Genomic DNA, 20,387 nt, shown 5'->3' on the forward strand with positions numbered 1-20,387 from the left:
GGGAGAATGTGACTTGCCTAAACTTGACTCGTCAGACAAACTATCAAAATCATAAAACATACAAGTCCTAAGCTAACCTGAGCAGTTTCAGGATAGTGGACAACTTGCAGACTTTTGTAAATTTACCAGCTATGGACTAGTGTACTACTGTAAATTTACCAGCTACGGACTAGTGTACTACTGTAAATTCACCAACCTCGAGCTAGCAGACGAATGTAAATTTTTAGCCAAACAACAGAACAAGTACAAAAATTAAACTGACATCTTCTTGTATATAATTTTCATATTTTTTATTTCAAAGATGTAACAGCCTCATGACAAGATTGTCAAAATAAATCCCAACAGACTGTATCATCTTATTTTAACATCCCTAGATCTGCAATTGCTACAATGTATCTCACCAAGAATGCCTGTTTGGATGACATCATTAAAATATAAATCCACCAAAAATAACCTCTATATGGTATACAACTACATCAAATTATATGTAAAAAGTGACAATGTTTTGACTCTCATATTACAAGCATAATATCATTCACATATCCTTCCTCTTTAAGTTATGTCTTCTGAATTGGAGCCCTAGGTGGCCAAGTGGCCTAAAGTGCTCACTGTTACAGATCACTGCCATCTGACCTGTCTGCAAGGGTTCGTGTCTCAGGCTTAGCCAATGCGGGTATGTGAGAAAGCTTGTCAGTGGCTTCCTGTGGGTCAGTGGTTTCTCCTGTGGTTTTCCCAGGTTCTTCCTCCACCAGTTATACTGGTTGCCATGTATAGCCTATTGTGTGTTGAAAATGGAAGCAACCACCACAACAACTTCTTTGGACCGCTCCAGTGGTCTAGTGGTTAGACCATCTGCTTTGAATGTGGGAGGATGCGGGTTTGAACCCTGGCCAAGTCATACCAAAGACTTATAAAATATGGTACTAGCAGTTGCCTTGATTGGTGCTCAGCATTAAGAAGTCAGTGTTAGGACTGGTTGGCCTGAATGTGACTGGGTGGAACATGAAGTTACATTATAAACTGTCATAATGCAGACATCATAATGATATGACTGGAAAATTACTAAAGCTACATTAAAAATCCATATCACATACACAGACAAAACTTCTTCCTAACAATAAATGATGCTAATCCTTAATGGTATTTTCTTATGATGGCAATTATTTACTGATGAGAAATATAATACATGTGTTTTCAACTCTCTGAAACTCATACAGACTTTGAAATCTCAACTGTTAAACAGTTTTTCCTAAAAATTTCAGGACTTTCATGATTTTATACATTCAAAAATGTGAAATATTACAAATCTTTATGCTGTCTACATTAAAGCTGTTACTACCTTGGAGTAAAAAAATAAATCTAAAAGAAATAAGATTTTATTTTCTGAATTATGTTGATGCAAAATCTGGTCCTAACTTCAACTGAACATTATATCTGTGCTGGTGATTTAGAGATTTTTTTATTAGTTTAATGCCATGTTAATGCTGGCAAAATTGCGTGGTTTATGTAAGGCTCAGTCAATGAGGATGACAAACAGGTAATTAACAAGAAGGTAATCATAAGCTTTAGAGACTTAACACACAATCATTCAAACAGAGAGCAGTTTCGTAAACATTTTAATGTATGTGAATTCACTTATTTCTCTGGTTACAAATTCTCACTGTTTTGAATAAAATGCATTTTTATCTGTACTTTTATTTGTAGATTGGAGAAGATATCCTCTTGTTATCACTGTAGAATCAAGGTTTGTTGGGTCTTTATATTTAAAGTTCCATGGAATTTAAGAAAAATTGAACAACTTTAAGTCATGGTTTCATGGAAGTCATAAAAAATGTATTCCACAAAATAATAAATTCAGTGGACATGACCGACCACATCTGTTGACTGGAATTTCTGTAAAACTGAATTAAAGGAGGAACTGACTTTCCCTTTCATACAAAAGGTTTAAGAGAATTATTTTATTTTTTTTAACATACAGTGCGACCCAACCATATTGCGCTCCATGATAATGTGAATTCTGATATAATGCAGTCGTAGCACGGCTCACAAAATTTTGTTTATTCACTTGCACATGAAAAAATATTTTTTTGTTCAAAGTACGTGAAATAGTGTATAAAAAAGTTATTATCAGTTTGGGGAAGAGATCGTGTATGAATTCAAAATAATACAATTATATTTTTCTCGTACCAGGATTTTTTTTTTAAGTACGAGAAATAGTGTGTAAAACATTTATTATCATTTTGGGGAAAAGTTCACATATGAATTTGAATATAATATGATCGTGGTGTAGCTTCTGAAATTTAACAATTTCACCAGGTTCTTGAAGTGTTATGCCAAAATAAACATTGTCGAATATGTTACTTATTACTGGTCCATGAGTAAAGCCAGCAAGTCATCTTTGTGATAGTCTTTAATTAATTCTGTATACAATCGTTGCTCAAACAATAGCCAACATGTGTTTCTTCTTTAACTGCATACACAACCAAGCAGCATGCAATGCAGTGGTTGATAAAAGATTCTCACAATAAACATCAAAATACAAAAGCCGCCACCATGTTTGCTGGGCTTGTCAGTGTTATTATACGCAATCAGTTGACCAGTAAATAATGTCTGCTTTATCAGCTGGAAATTGAAACGGCATGAAACTGTATATGTGTTCAGCTTAAACAAATTTATAAAAGTGACTTGTGACCATTGCAGGCCTACTGCACTTAGTTCTCGGGTTTTACATGTGTATGGTGTTTGCTCATAAACTCAGTATTAATTTCCTATTTTTTATCAAAGATTTTACTGTTATGGAAAAGCAAGGTTACAAATGCAAGTCGTTCGCTGCACTTTGTGCAATAACTGGTAAAGTAGTTTTCTATGTTTCTTTTGATATTCCCAAAATCTGAAGTAAAAGTTACATGCACGCTTAAAGCATGTGTTGATTGTTAATTATTCTTGCTGTAGTCATTCAAATGAATAGGCATACAAGCGTTAATTATTGGAAATTTACTATGGATAAATGTACACAGAAACGCATATCAGTAAATTTTACCTGTATGAAATATGTACAGCCACTATTCATGGACACTGGAACATAATGAACCATATATGTGCTTCATCTTTCTTAACCTAATTTTGCTGTTAATTTTTCACATTGAATTCAGACATATAATGACCTGTGACAAAATTATTGAATAGTTTAAATATGTATGCAATTTTTGCAATGGAATTACATGTATTATGGACTACTTGTATGGTATGATATCAGACGGCAAGTAAATGGTGTTAATACTCTGTCATGCTATATTAGACATTGAATTCAGACACAATGATCTGTCACAAAATTACTGAATATTTTAAATCTGTGTGCAATTTTTCAATGGAATTACATGCACTGTGGATGAACTACATGCCAAGACGGCACGACAGTAAATGGTGTTAATACCCTATTCATCATATACATTAGACATGGATACACGTGTATGTGCCAATAAGTTGTTCTCTGAAAAAAGTAAAATACTGTAAACCCTGCATTAACGCGACCCCGCTATTAACGTGATCCAATTTTTTGGACCCCAATTATCATTTTATAGCTGGGTTCCACTGTACAATAAAATTCCCCAAAACTGGCCCTCAGTAACCCAGCCACTCTTGAAAACTGTCCAAAACACTTTGGTCAAAATAAAGGCTTTTCTGATGCTAATCAAACTTCCATATATGACCAGGTCTATTTCTCATCCATTAGTTTAGAGTTTAGTTTCTCTGTACTTTTATACTGACCTCTTTCAAATTATCCTTAAACTATACACTACAGATAGTCTTACACAAGCGATACTTTTAAAGTCAGTAAAATATGCAATAAAACTACACTGACAGTATACAACATAAGCAAAATTAGAAGAAAATTAAAGTATAAAGAATAATTTTTGTCAATGTTGTGCATATTTTCCAGAATATCTGCAACAAACTTAAATAAGAAAAATTAGGTCATTTGCAGAAAAATATGCAGGCTTGGCCAACCTTACAAGACAAAACACCAACTTCACAAAACTTTGCATTCTGGAATCTATCTTTTTGAAAAATGACAGAAGAACTACTCTATCCTCATGTCAACTGTCTGTCCTCAAAAAATTCACATTAGCAGCTATAGAATGAGAATCAGGGGTGTCCAACTGATGTGGCATTAACGGCTCCTCTGAAGGAACCCTCTGTTGGCTAGGAACATGATGTGATGATGGTGCATATTTGCCGAGACGGTACCTGCAGCACAAGATATCAAACAGGAATCCAATTCCTCCATGTAACATACCTGTGGGAAGAAATAAGCAATAATTAATTAATTATCCTGTTAAATATAACATTTGCAGATGATGTGTAATGTCTGTTTTTTGACAAAATTAGAAGTGTTCGAAGTGAAATTCACTCTGATCAAAGGCAAAAGGCGGGGGAGAGTGGTACATTTGGAAAAATTTATGAACAGATGGTCCAAGCTATATTATTAACACATTAACCCCTGGTGATGAGTTTATGTGGCAGGAGGTACTAGCCTACTGCTGAGCTCTGTAGCGTCATGGTCATGTAAGATACACCAAAGTGGGTGGTATTATAGAAAGGTAGACAGATGTAGCTCTACAATGATACCAAATAATCTGGAATTTCTAGTTGCACTACAAAATACAGATGGAAAAACCTAATTTTTTTTACCCGATTTTTTTCACCAAAAATTCACCTGTGGTCGGAATCTGATTTTGTGTCCGAAGTTTAGAATTTTTGGTCTCAGATCTAAGACAGACCAGTATGAACTGCAAACAGACAGATGAACCTTTGCAAAAAGTATGATAAGATGGGCATTTGGAATAAAGAGTGGTCTCGATACAAAAATAATGGGTCCGTTAAGCAAAATAAAACAAAAAAACAAAGAAGAACTCCAACTTTTACCTTTCTTTTCATGCACGAGCCAAATAACCAATGAAAAACAATGTTTCTAACACGACTAGGCATTATGTTATTGGAAGATCACCTGGAAGTTGATTTATTAGGATGTATTCAGAAATAGCTTTCAAAATGTGTTTCCTACTCAAATTTCAGGCAAAAACAACAAAAACATCCAGGGGTTAATGTGTTAAAAGATACTGTAAACTATTGAAAGTAATTATTACATTAAATTGTGACATTAATACGAGATGAATGTAATAAAGGCAAATAATTAGTGCCGTATTTGCTGACCAATAAGCCTATAATTTTTACCAGAAAATCTGGGCTTCCTCTGGTATTCCAAATTAACATATATGTGGATTATGTCATTCAAACGTCTTTATCATATATTATGTAATTTTAAGAACGTTAAAAAATATCTCCAAAAATACCAAAAACAATGTGTGTGTGTGTGTGTGTGTGGTAGTTTGATTTTTAATGTAGCTTTAATAATTTTTCATTCATATCGCTATGATGACTGCAATATGGCAGTTTATAGTGATGTCTAGCGCTGGGGCATCATGCCGCGGATGTAGCATCATGTCCCACCCAGTCACATTATCCTGACACCAGGCCAATCAGTCCTAACACTAACTTCTTAATTCTTAGCACCTCGCCCTGCTGCTGCTAGTACCATTTTTATAAATCTCTGGTATGACTCAGCTGGGGTTCAAACCTGTAATCTCACACATCCAAGAAAAATAATGCATAAAAATAGTTATTATTTTGGGAAAGAGATCATAAACAAAAAATATGGGACCCAACATTGAGAAAGATTTTAAAATATTTACATGATTATAAGTATTAAATTCAAATACCTCAGATGTAATTGTGTTAATGCAGCATGCACTAGTATTATACATTGTTTAAATTTAACTACATATATGTGCATTATAACAGACAAGTTAGAAAATACATAACCATGACAAAGATATTCCATCTCATTTTTCTTCTTGCACCTCTTGATCAAATAACATATGCAAAGATTACAGAATCATTGTAATCTGTATTGTTTAGTTACCTGATAAGTGTTATCTTACTTGTGTACAAGGTCTACACCATGCTGAATTATCAATTAATACCACTGTGTAAAAAATCCTTCTAGTTTTAGTAACGATATCCACTTTCCCAAACAACGCAAGACTTTGCAGTGTTATTAACATGCTAATTAAAATATGCTACAGCTGTGGTCAGGTCATCCAATCTCACACATCTGAGAGCAAGATCCAGCAGACTAGATCACCAAATTGGAAGTGAGGCTACCAATAGGGTAATGTGAATATGGTACAGTGTAATGAAAGGAAATGCCAGGTGCTTATTTATGTCAACTGTGTACTCACCAACAGAACTGTTAGCAATTTAATGTAACAAGCAGCATGAGCAAAGATCAAAGCCAAATGCTGCCTAACTACATGAAGCGTACTTGCACTTACACATAAAGGATAATCTAATTTGTTGAGAATGGATAGGTTGTTGTACTTGCAAAGAAAATGACACAGCATGATCAATGGTCATTCTTTGGATTTAACCTAGATGGAGTCTATATGAATATAAATATTGTGAATATTTAAACTCTGAAACTCAAGGAGCATGGTATATTTTAATAATTTCCATTTACTACTATATTTACTACTGTTTTCTCTCTTTGACAAAGGCTTCAGTTAAACAGGGGCAGTAAAATACAAAATAGCTTGAGAAGGGCTGAATCTCTCTCTTTCTCTCACATTGGGGCATATTTCATTTTAATCATGAGGTAGAAGAAGAAAAATGCAATGGAATACATATGCCTGCCTCTCTCTTGTTTTAAAACAGAAAAAGCATTTAAGCATCAGTGATGCAATTTCTCTGTTATGGGTAATCTGAAATAGCAGACAGTGATACCATTAATATTCATGAAGCTGGAGTTACTATAGTTTCATTCCACACAGTTTTGCGAATTTTATTGTATCTGTAACTCAGTAAATTTTTAGGTCAGTGTCGTTAAAATGAAACTAGAAGTACATAATTCATTTAAAATATGTTGTGTGAAACAAATTAGGTACTTTTAGCTACCTTTAATGGTGCTAACATGAAATCCAATCACTTACTGATAGGATAAAATTTGCATTGCTGTGTGGATCAACGTGAAAAAGACAAAGCCATGTTATGTATCAGGTTTCTTATAATCAGCATTGTCATGTACATGGATGAAGGCATGAAAATTTTCAGAACTTACTAATTTCTCTTATACTCTGCATTGACTTATAGGCTAGCAAATATGGTACTGACCTTCCCACTCTATATTTTTTATACAGTTACCAAAGCAAAACATTTTTTATTTTAGTTTTATCTCCTTGCTGTTAGTAATAACGGTAACATAAAATTGCATAATAGTGACAGATATGTAGCATGTTTAATCAATTTAATAGTTACCATGGACAAGCCAACATACCAATAATATACTGAATAAGGAGATATCTTCATTTCCAGATACTAAAACCCTTTTACCTGATACAGCAAATGTTCCCCCAATGATGCCACACATTCTGACAAGGAACTGCCAATATGGTCGATGCTCCTCTCTGATCCTGATCGAGATTGGAGACAAATCATACTTCACAAATATACCTGGCACACCGTGACTCCCCGATGCATGGTCTATCGTTCTGTTCTGAAAGAAATGTTCTATATAATTACCACACAATAAAAAGTTCAAGTGGTGAAGAAATTTAAGTGATTTAGCAGTCACAGAATGAAACAATGAAAGTAAATTTCATCAAAAGCTACCACCTTAAAAATGATAACCTCTTTAGCTACAAAATCACAAAAATATAAATAGTGAAAATAAAAATCCAGTGTAGTTGCAATAAAATCACCTAGTTTTATGGCTATATGATATTAAAATATTTGTACCCACCAGTCTTGTGTCTTGAACTGCACCAACACACCCATTTACCAAACATTTACTTCAATGAAATGTAAATTTTCATACACTTTTATTTTATTTTATTATGTACAAATAATTATTAGTAGAAAAATAATTTTCTTAGGTACCTAAAATTTACATAATTATAATAAGAAAAGTGTCTATTGAAGGGACTGGGGCTTCAAAAGAATTTCAACAAATTCAAGACAAGACCACTTCTTACTTTTAATTGTTGTGTGTTGAAACCATCTCTAATATTCTTCAGCAAAAACAAAATGTTCAAATTGGCTCCTGTGGTAAACAAGTCAGCTTGGCAGCATTCTCATTAAACGTCCTTTGGTAAACAAGTCAGCTTGGCAGCATTCTCATTAAACGTCCTTTGGTAAACAAGTCAGCTTGGCAGCATTCTCATTAAACGTCCTTAGGTAAACATTTTCATTTCAGACCAACTAGATATCATAAGAAGTTTACCCCATATTGATATATATAACCATCCATTTGGAGAGGAGTAGAGATAATATTCTTAAGATAGGACATTCCATTATTAGTAATAATAACATATTCAAGTTAGCTGCTGTGGCAGCCATACTGGACATCAGATTGGCACCATTTTCATCCAAGACCAACTGAACATCATAAGAAGTCTTCTGTAAAAGTAGACTTGTGATAACAAATTTTTAAGATGGCTGCCATGGTGGACATATCAGATTTCAAACTGGCATCAGTTTTATTTAGGACCAGCTAGACATCATAAGAAGTCTTTTAGTGAAAACCCCATGCTGATACAACTGTCCATTCAGAAGGAGTGGTGATAACAAGATTCTTAAGGGGGCACTCACCAGATAATATGTACTTTTGAGAGAGTGACGTATGTAAGGTGAAGTAGTTCGCATTTAAAACATGCACAGTGGAGAGAATGTTGGCATACCTCTATGCTACATTAATGTAATGTGGATGATATTTCTTTTGGATATTGTACTTTTGGAAATTTTACATGATTTAAGCACACTGCTAACTAAAATGACTGCTCCCTTGTGTTAAAAAATCAGTCTGAATTAGTCTAAAGTACACTATACATAGCAGCTATTAAAATAAGGAAAATTAATTTTGCCAGACTAGACAATACCAGCTTCTGAAAGTGCAATGAATGAATTACCAAGTATATAAAATGTTAAAAAGTTATCGGCTCTTTTTTATACAATTTACCTCTGAAGTTCAGGAAGTGAAAATGACCAAGTAGAGCTAGCACTTTTTTGAAAGGTGCACATTTGAAGTAAGGCCAAGCTGTATACTCTATAACCCATAGTACACTTATCAATCATACACCAAAATAAAGGGAATTAAAGGTTCTTTGCATTATACCTAAGATATACAAGGTCTTTTTTAAATAGCCAGTATAACCAGTGAGGAAAGCCGGGGAAATTCTTTTTCTTTAAAATCCTAACCCTATGCAAAATACGAAACTGTAGAGCGCCACCTAAGATGGCTCCTGTGGCAGCCATACTGGAAATCAGTTAAATAAAATGTAAATACAACTTCAACATTGGCCTTAGTCTAGGTGTGCACAGACATACAGGTATGCAGCATAGACACAAATGTGATTGCTATGTGGTATTTGCACCAATGTGAGCTGGACAAATATTGCAAACAATACAGCAAGTTCCTTTTTGGGGTATAATTATCATAGAAGAATACTGTATGTACTCAATATTAAGTCGAGTCCAACTGCAAACAACATGGACCCAATCAGCCATTGCACAATGCACTGGCAGATCAAGGTATATATTCTTTATTCTACTGATTACTCCTTAAAAACTGCATAAACCTAGATCTGCTGGTGTATTATGTGATTACAGATCTGGCTCTGTACAATTTGCAACTGGACCAGACTTATAAGGGAGTAAATATGGTATATGGGCTAAAATATATCAGTTTACCAGTATGTGGTTTTTTCTACAAGTTTTAATAATTTCCTATAGTATCTGCATGCAGTTCCATTTGTCTGTACCCCCCTACCAATTTGAACAATGAAGACCATCAAGGATATATAAAAAATGCACAAAACGTATTCATTTCATTCCCTGATTTATAATTTTTAACCTCATAGGGTCCATGAGGGGTCCCTCACACTGTCAACTTATTGGCATTTCAAAGCTAAGTGAAGCTTTTGATGTAAACAAGTAGACAGACTGCTCTCTGTCCTCTTCTGGCTTCTTGAATACAGGAAGTCCATTTCAGCAAAAACTGTTACTTGTGTCCAATATTTACAATGTCTAGTTACAACACTTCTAAGACAAATTGAACAAATAAAATGAGTAACTCTTGTATACATGTGTTCCAAGAGATGTAAATCCAAAATTTACAGAATTACTGAGATTATCAAAGACGGCAAACTACATCACATCTGTTGCTTGGAAACAGACTGGCCATTGCAAATATGGCAGTGTTAGGAACATCCTGGCAACAATCAGGTTAGAACATATAAATCAATCAATGAAATGACCAAATTTTGTGCATTTTTTTATATCCTTGATGCCTTGTTTTTAAATTGACTAGGGAGGTACAACAAACAGGACGGTGTGAGAATAATATAGTAAGTTATCTTTGTTGATAGCAAGGTCAAAGTCTTTGAGATTTAGGAAAAGTGAATTCTTCATATACGCATGAAATGAGAAATTTGTTTTGAGAAGGTTTAAGTTCTCAAGCATTTTGTGCATAAATTCAAAGACAATCTCTACGTACACCTTATGTGCACTTACAACATATTCTTTTTACCTCTGACTTCATGCTCATTTTGCAACTTTGATTGTTTGAATCTAACAGCTAGACTGATATATACTTTCATATCAGCAATCAAAAAAATATGTCATTGTCCTATTGGCTATAAACTGAACATGGTAACATTGACATTGGGACTGATACTGTATACTGATAAATTGTCATCATCAGAGGATATTACACGAGTGTTTATTTCATTATTAAAATATGTTACCTATAATGTATGATTTTTTATTTATTGCATGCCAAAAGACTCATGAAAATGTTGAATAGTGTAGTGAAACTACACTGAAAACCATTTGGATGCCTTGTTTGTTATGTCTTTCCTATGCATGGTGTTATGATGTAATCTGTGACATTGTGAGGTGTTATTACACATCATACAAATTATGATAGGAGTATACTAACATAAGTAACACAGTAAGATAATTTCTATTACACCTGTAATATGCTCAGAAAGAACTGAACCATTATTCGACATTCTTCGAACCAGTGGCACGAATTCTTCATTAAATTTAACAAAAGATTATTGGTAACGTTTCAGGATGAACAAAATTTTTTGAAGCACCTGAGTGTACTTTTTCATACAGAAATTTGCTACTAGATAAGTTAAACTAGATAAGAAATTAAGTACGACAGTGCTCTAGATTGCAAATTTTAATTGAATGGAGGATGAGGGGTCAGCATGAGGGCATTTTAATGATGCTGGGGCACTAACATCAAGGTATAATACCAAGTTATTTCATACTTTCATCTGTAAAACATGTAATTTAAACTGAAATATTGTATATTATAACATGAATCTTGTAATAAAAGTTTGTTTTCATTGGATGACATAATGTCATGCAATTTATGATAATTCATTTTACTGCGCCATTGCATTGGCAGTAATTTTTTACGTCACAATCTATTTTTCTGAAATGGCATTTTTATTCCTCTGAATCGAGTTCAATTTCAAAACTGCACTAAACCAGATAATAAAACATTTACAGACTTGACTTCTGTTGAAGTGAACAAGAAGTTTTATGGACCCCTCATCATGCTGATTTCCACTTCATGATGGTCAATATGAGATTCACTGGTTTATAAATATATATATTTATGGCAGTAATACGATCTCAATTGCTAGATCACATCAAATTGTCAGCATCATAAAATAAGGATCATTACAAGATGCAAACCACAAAGTCATGATCCAGATTTTCTGACGCTGACAACAAGATGTGATCCAGCATTAAAAATCGAATTACTATGATAGCGATATTTTAATTATATACCTTTCAATTTTCAGATAAAATAATAAAATCTCAAAATATAGCTGAAAGAAAGAAATGGCATAAGATTTAATCATTTCTCATACAAACTTCATCTTAACTCACAAACTAATTTTTCACAAAACAGCTGACATACACATGAATATCAGTCTTACGAATGAAACGTATATAACATCAGCCACTCATTTTTGCTACTATCATTGTTAATAACATGAGTTCTTTGACAAACAGAGCAGCACACCCATACCATGATTTACAGTTATTGTGCATGTACTAAATTTTGTAATACTAAAGGTATCACCAGCCGAATAACTATCAAAGTTTATATCTGAGTCATGACTGATAATATCAGAACGTTTTCTGGTGTGATATTATGAGAGGCTCTGATGGGGACTTGGCATGGGAATAACAGCACAGAGGCTCTGATGGGGACTTGGCATGGGAATGACAGCATTATTCTGACAGTTGTTTACATCTGGATTAAACACAGTGTTGGAACTTAGTGATACATATTTGTTAAAATGAATGCTACTCATTTCCATTTGTATTTTTTTTCTACTGCATAAGTTATTTATGCTTATTCATTTGTAACCAGGAAACATTGAGGAAAAAGTAGTTAACATCCTTGCTTTAGAGTTTGGTAATATAGAAAGAAAAAAAGACTAATGTTTTCCTACTTTTGGGAATAGAGGTTACAATTCTGGGTCATTCTTAGGTAGAAAATTGACAGATACATAATAAAACCTAACATTAACCTAAACACAGGTCTATTAAGTAATAATATTTCTGATTCGTTATATTTTTGCAATTTCAGCATCTTCACAACTTTATTATTGTTTTCATTTGCATAAAAGCAATACATGTACACAATCATTATCTTCCTTTAACTTCTATTTAGGGGCCCCGAGTGGCCGAGTGGTCTAAAGCGTTCGCCGTTACGGATCACTGCCATCTCACCTCTGTCTGCGCCAGTTCGAGTCTCAGATTCAGCCAATGTAGTGATGTGAGAAAGCATGCCAGTAGCTTCTCGTGGGTCGGTGGTTCTTTCCTGGGTTTTCCCGGGTTCTTCCTCCACCATTAATACTGGCCGCCATATATGGCCTATCGTGTGCTGAAAAATGGCGTTATACCCCACAACAACAACAACAACAACAACTTCTATTTAATTTTTACAAATACAGCTGTATTGCTGAATTAGCAACAATATTATTCTCACAAAAGTTATATGATTGTATTATGCAGGGAAAAGATTAAAAAAATACAGAGAACCATGCAGAATAACACACATTAAATGTGATATCCTACTGATCTGAAGAAGGGCTAAGAGCGGGCAGGCTTGAAGGGTCGTAGGAATGAAATGATATGAACACAGAAGGAGGTTTGAAATGGGTCATTCACTACATCTCTGTCTAGATGATGGAGTGTGTGAGATACATATGAAGACATACCCTCTCTGTAACAGAAAACTGGTATGTATCTGCACTGTTGATATACGTCCTCACTTGAGTGGGAACTACTTGCATGAAGTACTGAAATATATGGCGATCTGAAAATATAAAAGTATATTTGATACAGAATTTGTCATACACATTTCTTTGACATGAATAATTATTCCAATAAAACATAGTTAGCATCACATATCTCTTTTGATATTGTCCTCACATTAATTCAAGTTACTGTCAATAATACAAAATTTAAATGATTTTCGGATCAGATCTGGCTCATCCTAAAGCGATTCAACTGCTTTCATAATCCAGTCCACAACTGTTTATCTGCATTCTTAATATGAGATGTGTTGTCATTTTCCTTGGAAAGGCCCTCTGCTGCATTATGAATAAAATTTGTCTGACTTTTCCTCATGTTGGACTTGACCGGTTTATTGACACTGATGTCTGGTGGCTGTAGCTTGGAGGTGTATCCACCCGGAATAACTGCATGCACCATGTTACCCCTTCTCAAAGCCTGTTTTACAGCATCTGTAATATGTGCCAAGAATGAATCCATCACTAAAAGAGATCGTTCCTTTCCTGTATACTTGAGATATATTTCTTTAATCCACTGCAGCATCACCTCCTCATCAACCCAACCCTTCTCCTGCACATGTACAATCCATCCCTTTGGTGCCTGAATATCTTTTAGCTCCCTCACACCACAAAAAATTATCACTGGCAGCAACACATTTCCTGCTGAAGATACTGCATGTACTAAGGTTAGATGCTTTTTGTCCACACCAGCCATGCGAACTCTCAATTTTAACACCTTTCTTTTCGACAGTTCGTCCAGAAATGTGATCAAAGTACATAGGAGTTTCATCCATGTCTTCATCTTGTCTTCGAAATCGGCTTTTTCTCTTCTCGAGTTTACGAATTCATGGAATAATTTAATTTTCTCCTTCAAATCTTCTGTGAGATTCTGGGCCATCATTGTCTGTGAACGAAGCATGAGGTTGTGTCGCTTTAAAAAACCTGTTACTGAGTTCTTATTGGCTTGAAACTCAATTCTGGATGTTCACTTGACACCAAATCCTTGGCATAAGCGCATATAGTGTCCACACTAACAATGATCTACAGATCATGCTGGACGAGAACCCACTTTGCAATTTTTCCATCTAACTCATTGCCATATGTTACTGGTCTCTCACTCCTTGCTAAATGTCCCCATCCAATCAGCTGTTGAGAAGAATCTATTTTTGACCAATGTACAATGGTTGATTTGAGGATTTTGAAATATCTTGCTGTTACTTGAATTCCATGCAATTTTGAGAAATTTACAACCTTTTTCTTTTTGCTTTAATGTAAAATGCCTGTAATGCAATTGATAGACATTGTCATTTTCAGAGATATCATCTCTCTCCTGACTTGGATCTCCAATTTCGTGTTTTTTGCAGCTGGTTCATTTTCTTTTACACCAGACTCCTCATCTCTAGCATGCTTTTTTGGTCGATCTACGGACCTCTTAGGTGAAGCTTTAGGCAATGCATTTTCTTTCCATGCACGAGGCAAGGCCTCTTCTCTACTTGAGTATCGCACTACAAACTTATCCATAACAGAAGAGATCTATAATGTGGTTTATTTTGTTTTATTTTTATTCCCCATAATATATGCTATCTATGCGATAACAATAACTGTGAGGAATCACTTTTTGTGTAAATGTGTGAGAAGTTATCCTTTCCAAGTGTTCCACTGTTTCTATTTATTTTCAAAATCCCAGTGAAAACCAGTAGAAATAAATCAAAGTTAGCTTCCCCATGTCAGCCGAAATTTGTATACATATGTATTGTTTTTTAAAAACAAATCTCCACACTAAAAGGAATCCAAAAACTGCTTCCGGGGTCATCTTGCTTTGTACTAAATTAACCTTTGTATTTGATATCCTACAAACAAGTTCAAACAATGAGTTCATGGCTGTTAGAAGGTGTGTTTATTCAACACCTGGGCTTTCATTTGTATGCCATCTGTAGTCATAATTGACACAAACGGGTTTCGAGTTCTTCAGTGTAAATAGTATACACAGCATTAACTTGCTTTAATAATACTTTTTGTAACCCATGGAATCAAAACAATCGTCATTTGTACTCACAGTAAATGTATTTCTAATAATGATTTTAGTTTGCAAGATATTGTCATATCGTTACCTTGGATATAATATACTATTGGTTATTTTGTACCTTACACCGTGTCACACATGAATGGCAGGTGCTTTTGAGTGATGGGGTTGATAATTCTCACTCTCTCTCTCTCTCTCATTTGTATGTGATTTTGATGGATCCAGTCTTCCTTCTCATAACATTCAAACCTTTGAGGACAACCAAACATGATTCTCAATATTCACATCAATGACCAATGTGTTGTGCTGTCTGATGAAAGCGATAACACAATGGATGCATGTGCAACTTATATGGAGTTTGTGGATATATTTTTTCTTTAATAAAATGCTAATGTTGACCAAAAAAGTGAATAAATGATAACAGTACAAGGTCAGTTTCTTTCATTTTATTATCAAATAGAGGAAACTTGGATTCATTATTATTTCAACATTTCTAATTGTTAAGATCAACAATGATTAGGAATACCACAAATATAATCCAGCTATGATTTCAAAAGTTATGCTATAAATTATTGTGGTACATATTCAAAGAGTACGAGTTTAAACAAGTTACTGTGAAAGGACTGACCTGATGAGATGATGTGCATATTTGAATATTAATCAAATGTAAAAATTAGTTCAGTAATTTTTGTCCATTTGCACACCAAAAACTGGTCTCAAGAAAATCCTACTCTTTTGAAGTCAAAACTCCTGAACAAATTTTGGAAATCTCCTGATCTGTCCTGACCTGACTTGTCTTTTTGTGTCACATGTATGTTTTTGGGGCCTTGCACAGATTGTGGGGATTCAGACTACACATCAAATCAATATGGATGTTACTATCTCTTTATCTTCCAACTCAGTATGGCCAAAAACATTCCTTTGGAGCTAAAGGCAGACTATATGTAAGGAAAGGCAATAACTCTCCACTAATTGTTCATTTAAATGTTCAATAGAAACTGCATGGACATGTGAAAATTTAATTAAAATTTGATACATTGGTTCATTCTTTAAGGTGCTGTTGAACTTGACATGACTCCTGTTCTATATTATATTCTTTATCAATTTGCCACATTACACATTACATTTTTCAGAGCACCTATCATGAATGACAATGAATATAAATGGCAATGTTGCGAGGAATGTGAATAATCAGAATTTTGACATTATATTTACCTTGGGATGGTAGTTTTAATTACAGGGGATTTAGTGGTATGAAGTTGTTCCCTTGTAGATTAATTTAATGTTGCACAGTTGATATCTTGCCTCATTTCTTTTACAAACTTGCTAGGTAAACACATATTTAATTAACAGTTTTCTAATCAAATCTTTACAAAAGACTATTCCAATTCTGATGTTCAGTTATTCATTTCAGCTCCAGGCCTAAGGCTTTCAGAGGTAGCTGCTACAGCTGCAACACAATAAACAAAAGCTGCCTCCTTTACTATATGTTTAATCTAGAACACATAAAACAAAAAAACCTGAAAGGGAAAACCAAAAGAAAACTGCAAATAAAATCTATTTCCACTATTTATTAATCACAGATATATCCAATATTTAATTATGCAGATTTATATGAAGAAAAAATCATTTAAAATGTGGTTGGTGCCACTTATGCAGGGTGGGTGATCGTTGTTGTATAAATTAGGCTGATTATTGTAGGTTTGGTAGTCCTTGGCAAACATGTGTGTTTTTGTCCAAAAACTTTACATATAAAACAAACGTCCCTTGAAGGGACTGATGTTTTACTGTCCAAAAAAGAATTTACAGGAATTCAAGACCATTTCTTCTTTTTAACTACTGAATGCAGAATTCATCTTTGACATTCATGAGCAATAATTATCCACTGTGACAGCATATTAGATGTAAGATTGGCACCATTTTTATTTAGGACAAACCAGACACCAATTGAGGACATCTAGCTAAAAACCCATTTTAATATGAGAATTAGTGAAAAGATTTCCAATATGAACATTGCTGCAGTCATATCTGAGATCAGATTAGCTCTATGTTCATTCAAGACTAACTAGATATCATAACATGTGAATGCCCCTATGTCAATATGTCTTTCCATTTAGAAGGAGTCACAATACCAACATTTACAAGATATATGGCATGGTAACCATGCTGGATATCAGATTGGCAACAATTTCATATAGTACTATGATATCATCTTCAGGTGAAAACCAATTGTTGATATGGCTTTCCTTCAGGAAATAGTGTCAAGATTTTCAAGATTGTATCAGTCATAATGGATATCAGATTGGAAATTTTAAATTAAGATCGACTAGACATCATAAGAAGTCTTCCAATGAAAACCCCATGCTGATATGACAACATTCAAGAAGAGTAGTAATAACAAGAATGCAAGACCACTATAATGGCCATACTGGATGTCACATCAGCACAATTTTCATTTAGGGCCAACTAGACATCTTTTAGTGAAAGCTCCCAATGATAATATGACCATTCATTCAGGTGTAATGATAAGAAGAATTTCAAGAAGATGGCAGAGGTGGTGGACAATGGTCTTCAGATTGGCACCATTTTCGTTTAGGAAACAACATCATAAGAAGTCTCATACTGAAGACCCCATGACCATCCATTCAGGAACACAAGCAACATGATTTTCAAGATGGCTACTGTGGTGGCTGTATTGGATATCGGTGCAACACCATTTTCATTTAGGACCAACTTGATCTTGGGGTGAATATGTGTGTAATGTTTCATGGCATTCCTTCAAGCAGTATCAACAACAAACTTGTGCTAATGGTTTGGCAGACATCAGACAATGGATGTCAAACAAAAGGGCATCCCTTAAGCTCTTTTGATTTATGGCCAGTATAGCTAAAAATAACACCCTCAAGCAATGTTTGGTGAAGAACAAAAGGATCTGAATTATCCTTCAATTAAAGCAGGGATCGTGCGTTGTTTGAGTTATATGACTGTTAATGAACAAGCAGGCATTCTTGTAAACATCAAAATGAGCAAGAAGTTACATGAAAATCACAATTTGGCACTGTTATAGTAACTCAATACTCATGTAATAAGGAACAATTTGTCCATTCATCTATTTAAGAATTATCAGAAACTGGGACAAAAACACAACAATATGTAAGACCCAGTCATTTACAAACATGAAAAATTATTCATAACAGACAATTCCTCAAAATGTGAAGATTTTTTTTAAAGAACCATATTTGTTCATTATGACAATACTCCTTAAGTTGTTGATTAACAAAAAACAAAACAGAATGTAATATTTTCCTCCTGGTATTACCTTCAAAAAATAGTTTTAACAACTTTTATCAAATTACAAATTCCTTCAAAATTTTCCCCAATTTTTTTAAAGACACACACACTCACAAACACACACACATGAATGATTACAGACTTGCTTTCTAGTTTGATAAAACAGACTGATGACTGTTGTAAAGTCAGAGAATGTCTGGATAAAAGAATGGGTTGAAAAATCTTTGAAAACTGACTAGTCCTGTCAGACTAATAATAAACTTTCTAACACAACCAGAATAAACCCGTACTCAACCAGTTATTATAATAATATAAAAGCTAATAATCTTAACAAACTTAATTTGACCATGTTTTGAAAAGTTGTTTTCCAGAACTCATTCTATGACCATTCTAACACATGCAATAAATAATTACAAACTGAGACCAGTCAGCTCTCCTTTCTGTAAGTGTTTATTATAACTTAATGAGTGAAAGCAAAGTGCTTGTATGAACTAGATCAAAACAAATGGAAAATGTTTGACAGTATGGAATGTAATAAACAAAGCTGACAATATTCTCCACAGAACATACCTTTTTTTTTTAAAGACACAAAGTCATGAACCAGAAGTAATCACCTTATTATTGGAAAAGTCACATGACTGCCAGAAATTTTCATTCACCAACTCCAGTTCAGTGTGTGAATTTTCGATGTGTGCAAAAGGTGAATTGTTACTGACATACTTACTTGAATTTGCTATCAACAGCTCACCATCCAGTGGGTTGACTATGCCTACAATAGGATCACCGAAGGAGAAACTATCTATCCGATGAGAAAAGTTGTACTCTGCAACATAAATTAATGAATAAATGCTTATATGAACATCATGTTTCTCTTTCTTCTTTCTATCCACTACCATATATACTCATTTATAAGTCAAGTCCAACTGCAAAAGGCAGCAACCCAGATCTGCTGGCACATGGTGCACTGGCAGATCTGGGTCTGTGCCATTTGTTGGAAGCAATCTGCAGAACAATAGAGACCTTGATCTGCAGGAACATTATGCTACAGCAGATCTGTTTCTTTATTGTTTGCAGTCTGAATTGATTTAGAAATGAGTATAGAAGGTATATTCATCAGACAAGCAGTTATTTTCTTCAAAATATTTCAAATACTAAAATCAATTTTACTTTATTATTGGAAAAAGCCACAACAAGCTACATAACAAGGAGCAACATTTATGTGCATAAAAAGGATATATTTATAACATATATTATCATTGGAATGTTCACAAAACAAGTTTGAAAACAAATTACAAATACATTTAGGGATAGCAGTATTGCATTTAAGGATATGAGGACAGTAATGGTGGTTTCATTATTACAAACTGAATTTTACTGGTGGCTGATCAAAAGAGCAGGTAAAAAATATTTAAACCTGTCTAAAATGTCACCTGTATTGAACAATCACCTGTCTTGAATGGCCAACTTTTCAATGTCTCTTGCATGAAATCACTGTAGGAATAAAACTCCATTAGGCAGCCACCTGTGTTGAAAGGCCATTAAGACAGTTTCGACTTAATCTGCAAAAGTAAAACTACCACTAATGTCCTCAAGTCCTCAAACACAAAACTGTTATCCCCACTCTAACACAC

The 20,387-nt window shown here is 34.2% G+C and overlaps 1 protein-coding gene across 3 annotated transcripts in view; it reads right to left on the bottom strand.

Moving 5' to 3' along the window:
* Positions 1-265: 265 nt before the first annotated feature.
* LOC149785762 (endoplasmic reticulum-Golgi intermediate compartment protein 2-like) overlaps positions 266-20,387 on the bottom strand; it is a 62,250-nt gene continuing 42,128 nt past the window's right edge. For all 3 annotated transcript variants that reach the window (XM_089979660.1, XM_089979658.1, XM_089979659.1), the window contains exons 8-11: positions 19,481-19,579; positions 13,368-13,465; positions 7,450-7,612; positions 266-4,297 (exon numbers count right to left, since the gene is read on the bottom strand). In XM_089979660.1, the coding sequence (XP_089835786.1) occupies positions 4,098-4,297; positions 7,450-7,612; positions 13,368-13,465; positions 19,481-19,579 (560 nt within the window). In that variant the 3' untranslated portion in view covers positions 266-4,097. The remainder of the gene's footprint in view (positions 4,298-7,449; positions 7,613-13,367; positions 13,466-19,480; positions 19,580-20,387) is intronic.

The sequence above is a fragment of the Sinohyriopsis cumingii genome, chromosome 13 (assembly GCF_028554795.1).
Source record: "Sinohyriopsis cumingii isolate HCF-2022 chromosome 13, ASM2855479v2, whole genome shotgun sequence".
In the NCBI taxonomy this organism is placed as follows: Eukaryota; Metazoa; Mollusca; class Bivalvia; order Unionida; family Unionidae; genus Sinohyriopsis; species Sinohyriopsis cumingii.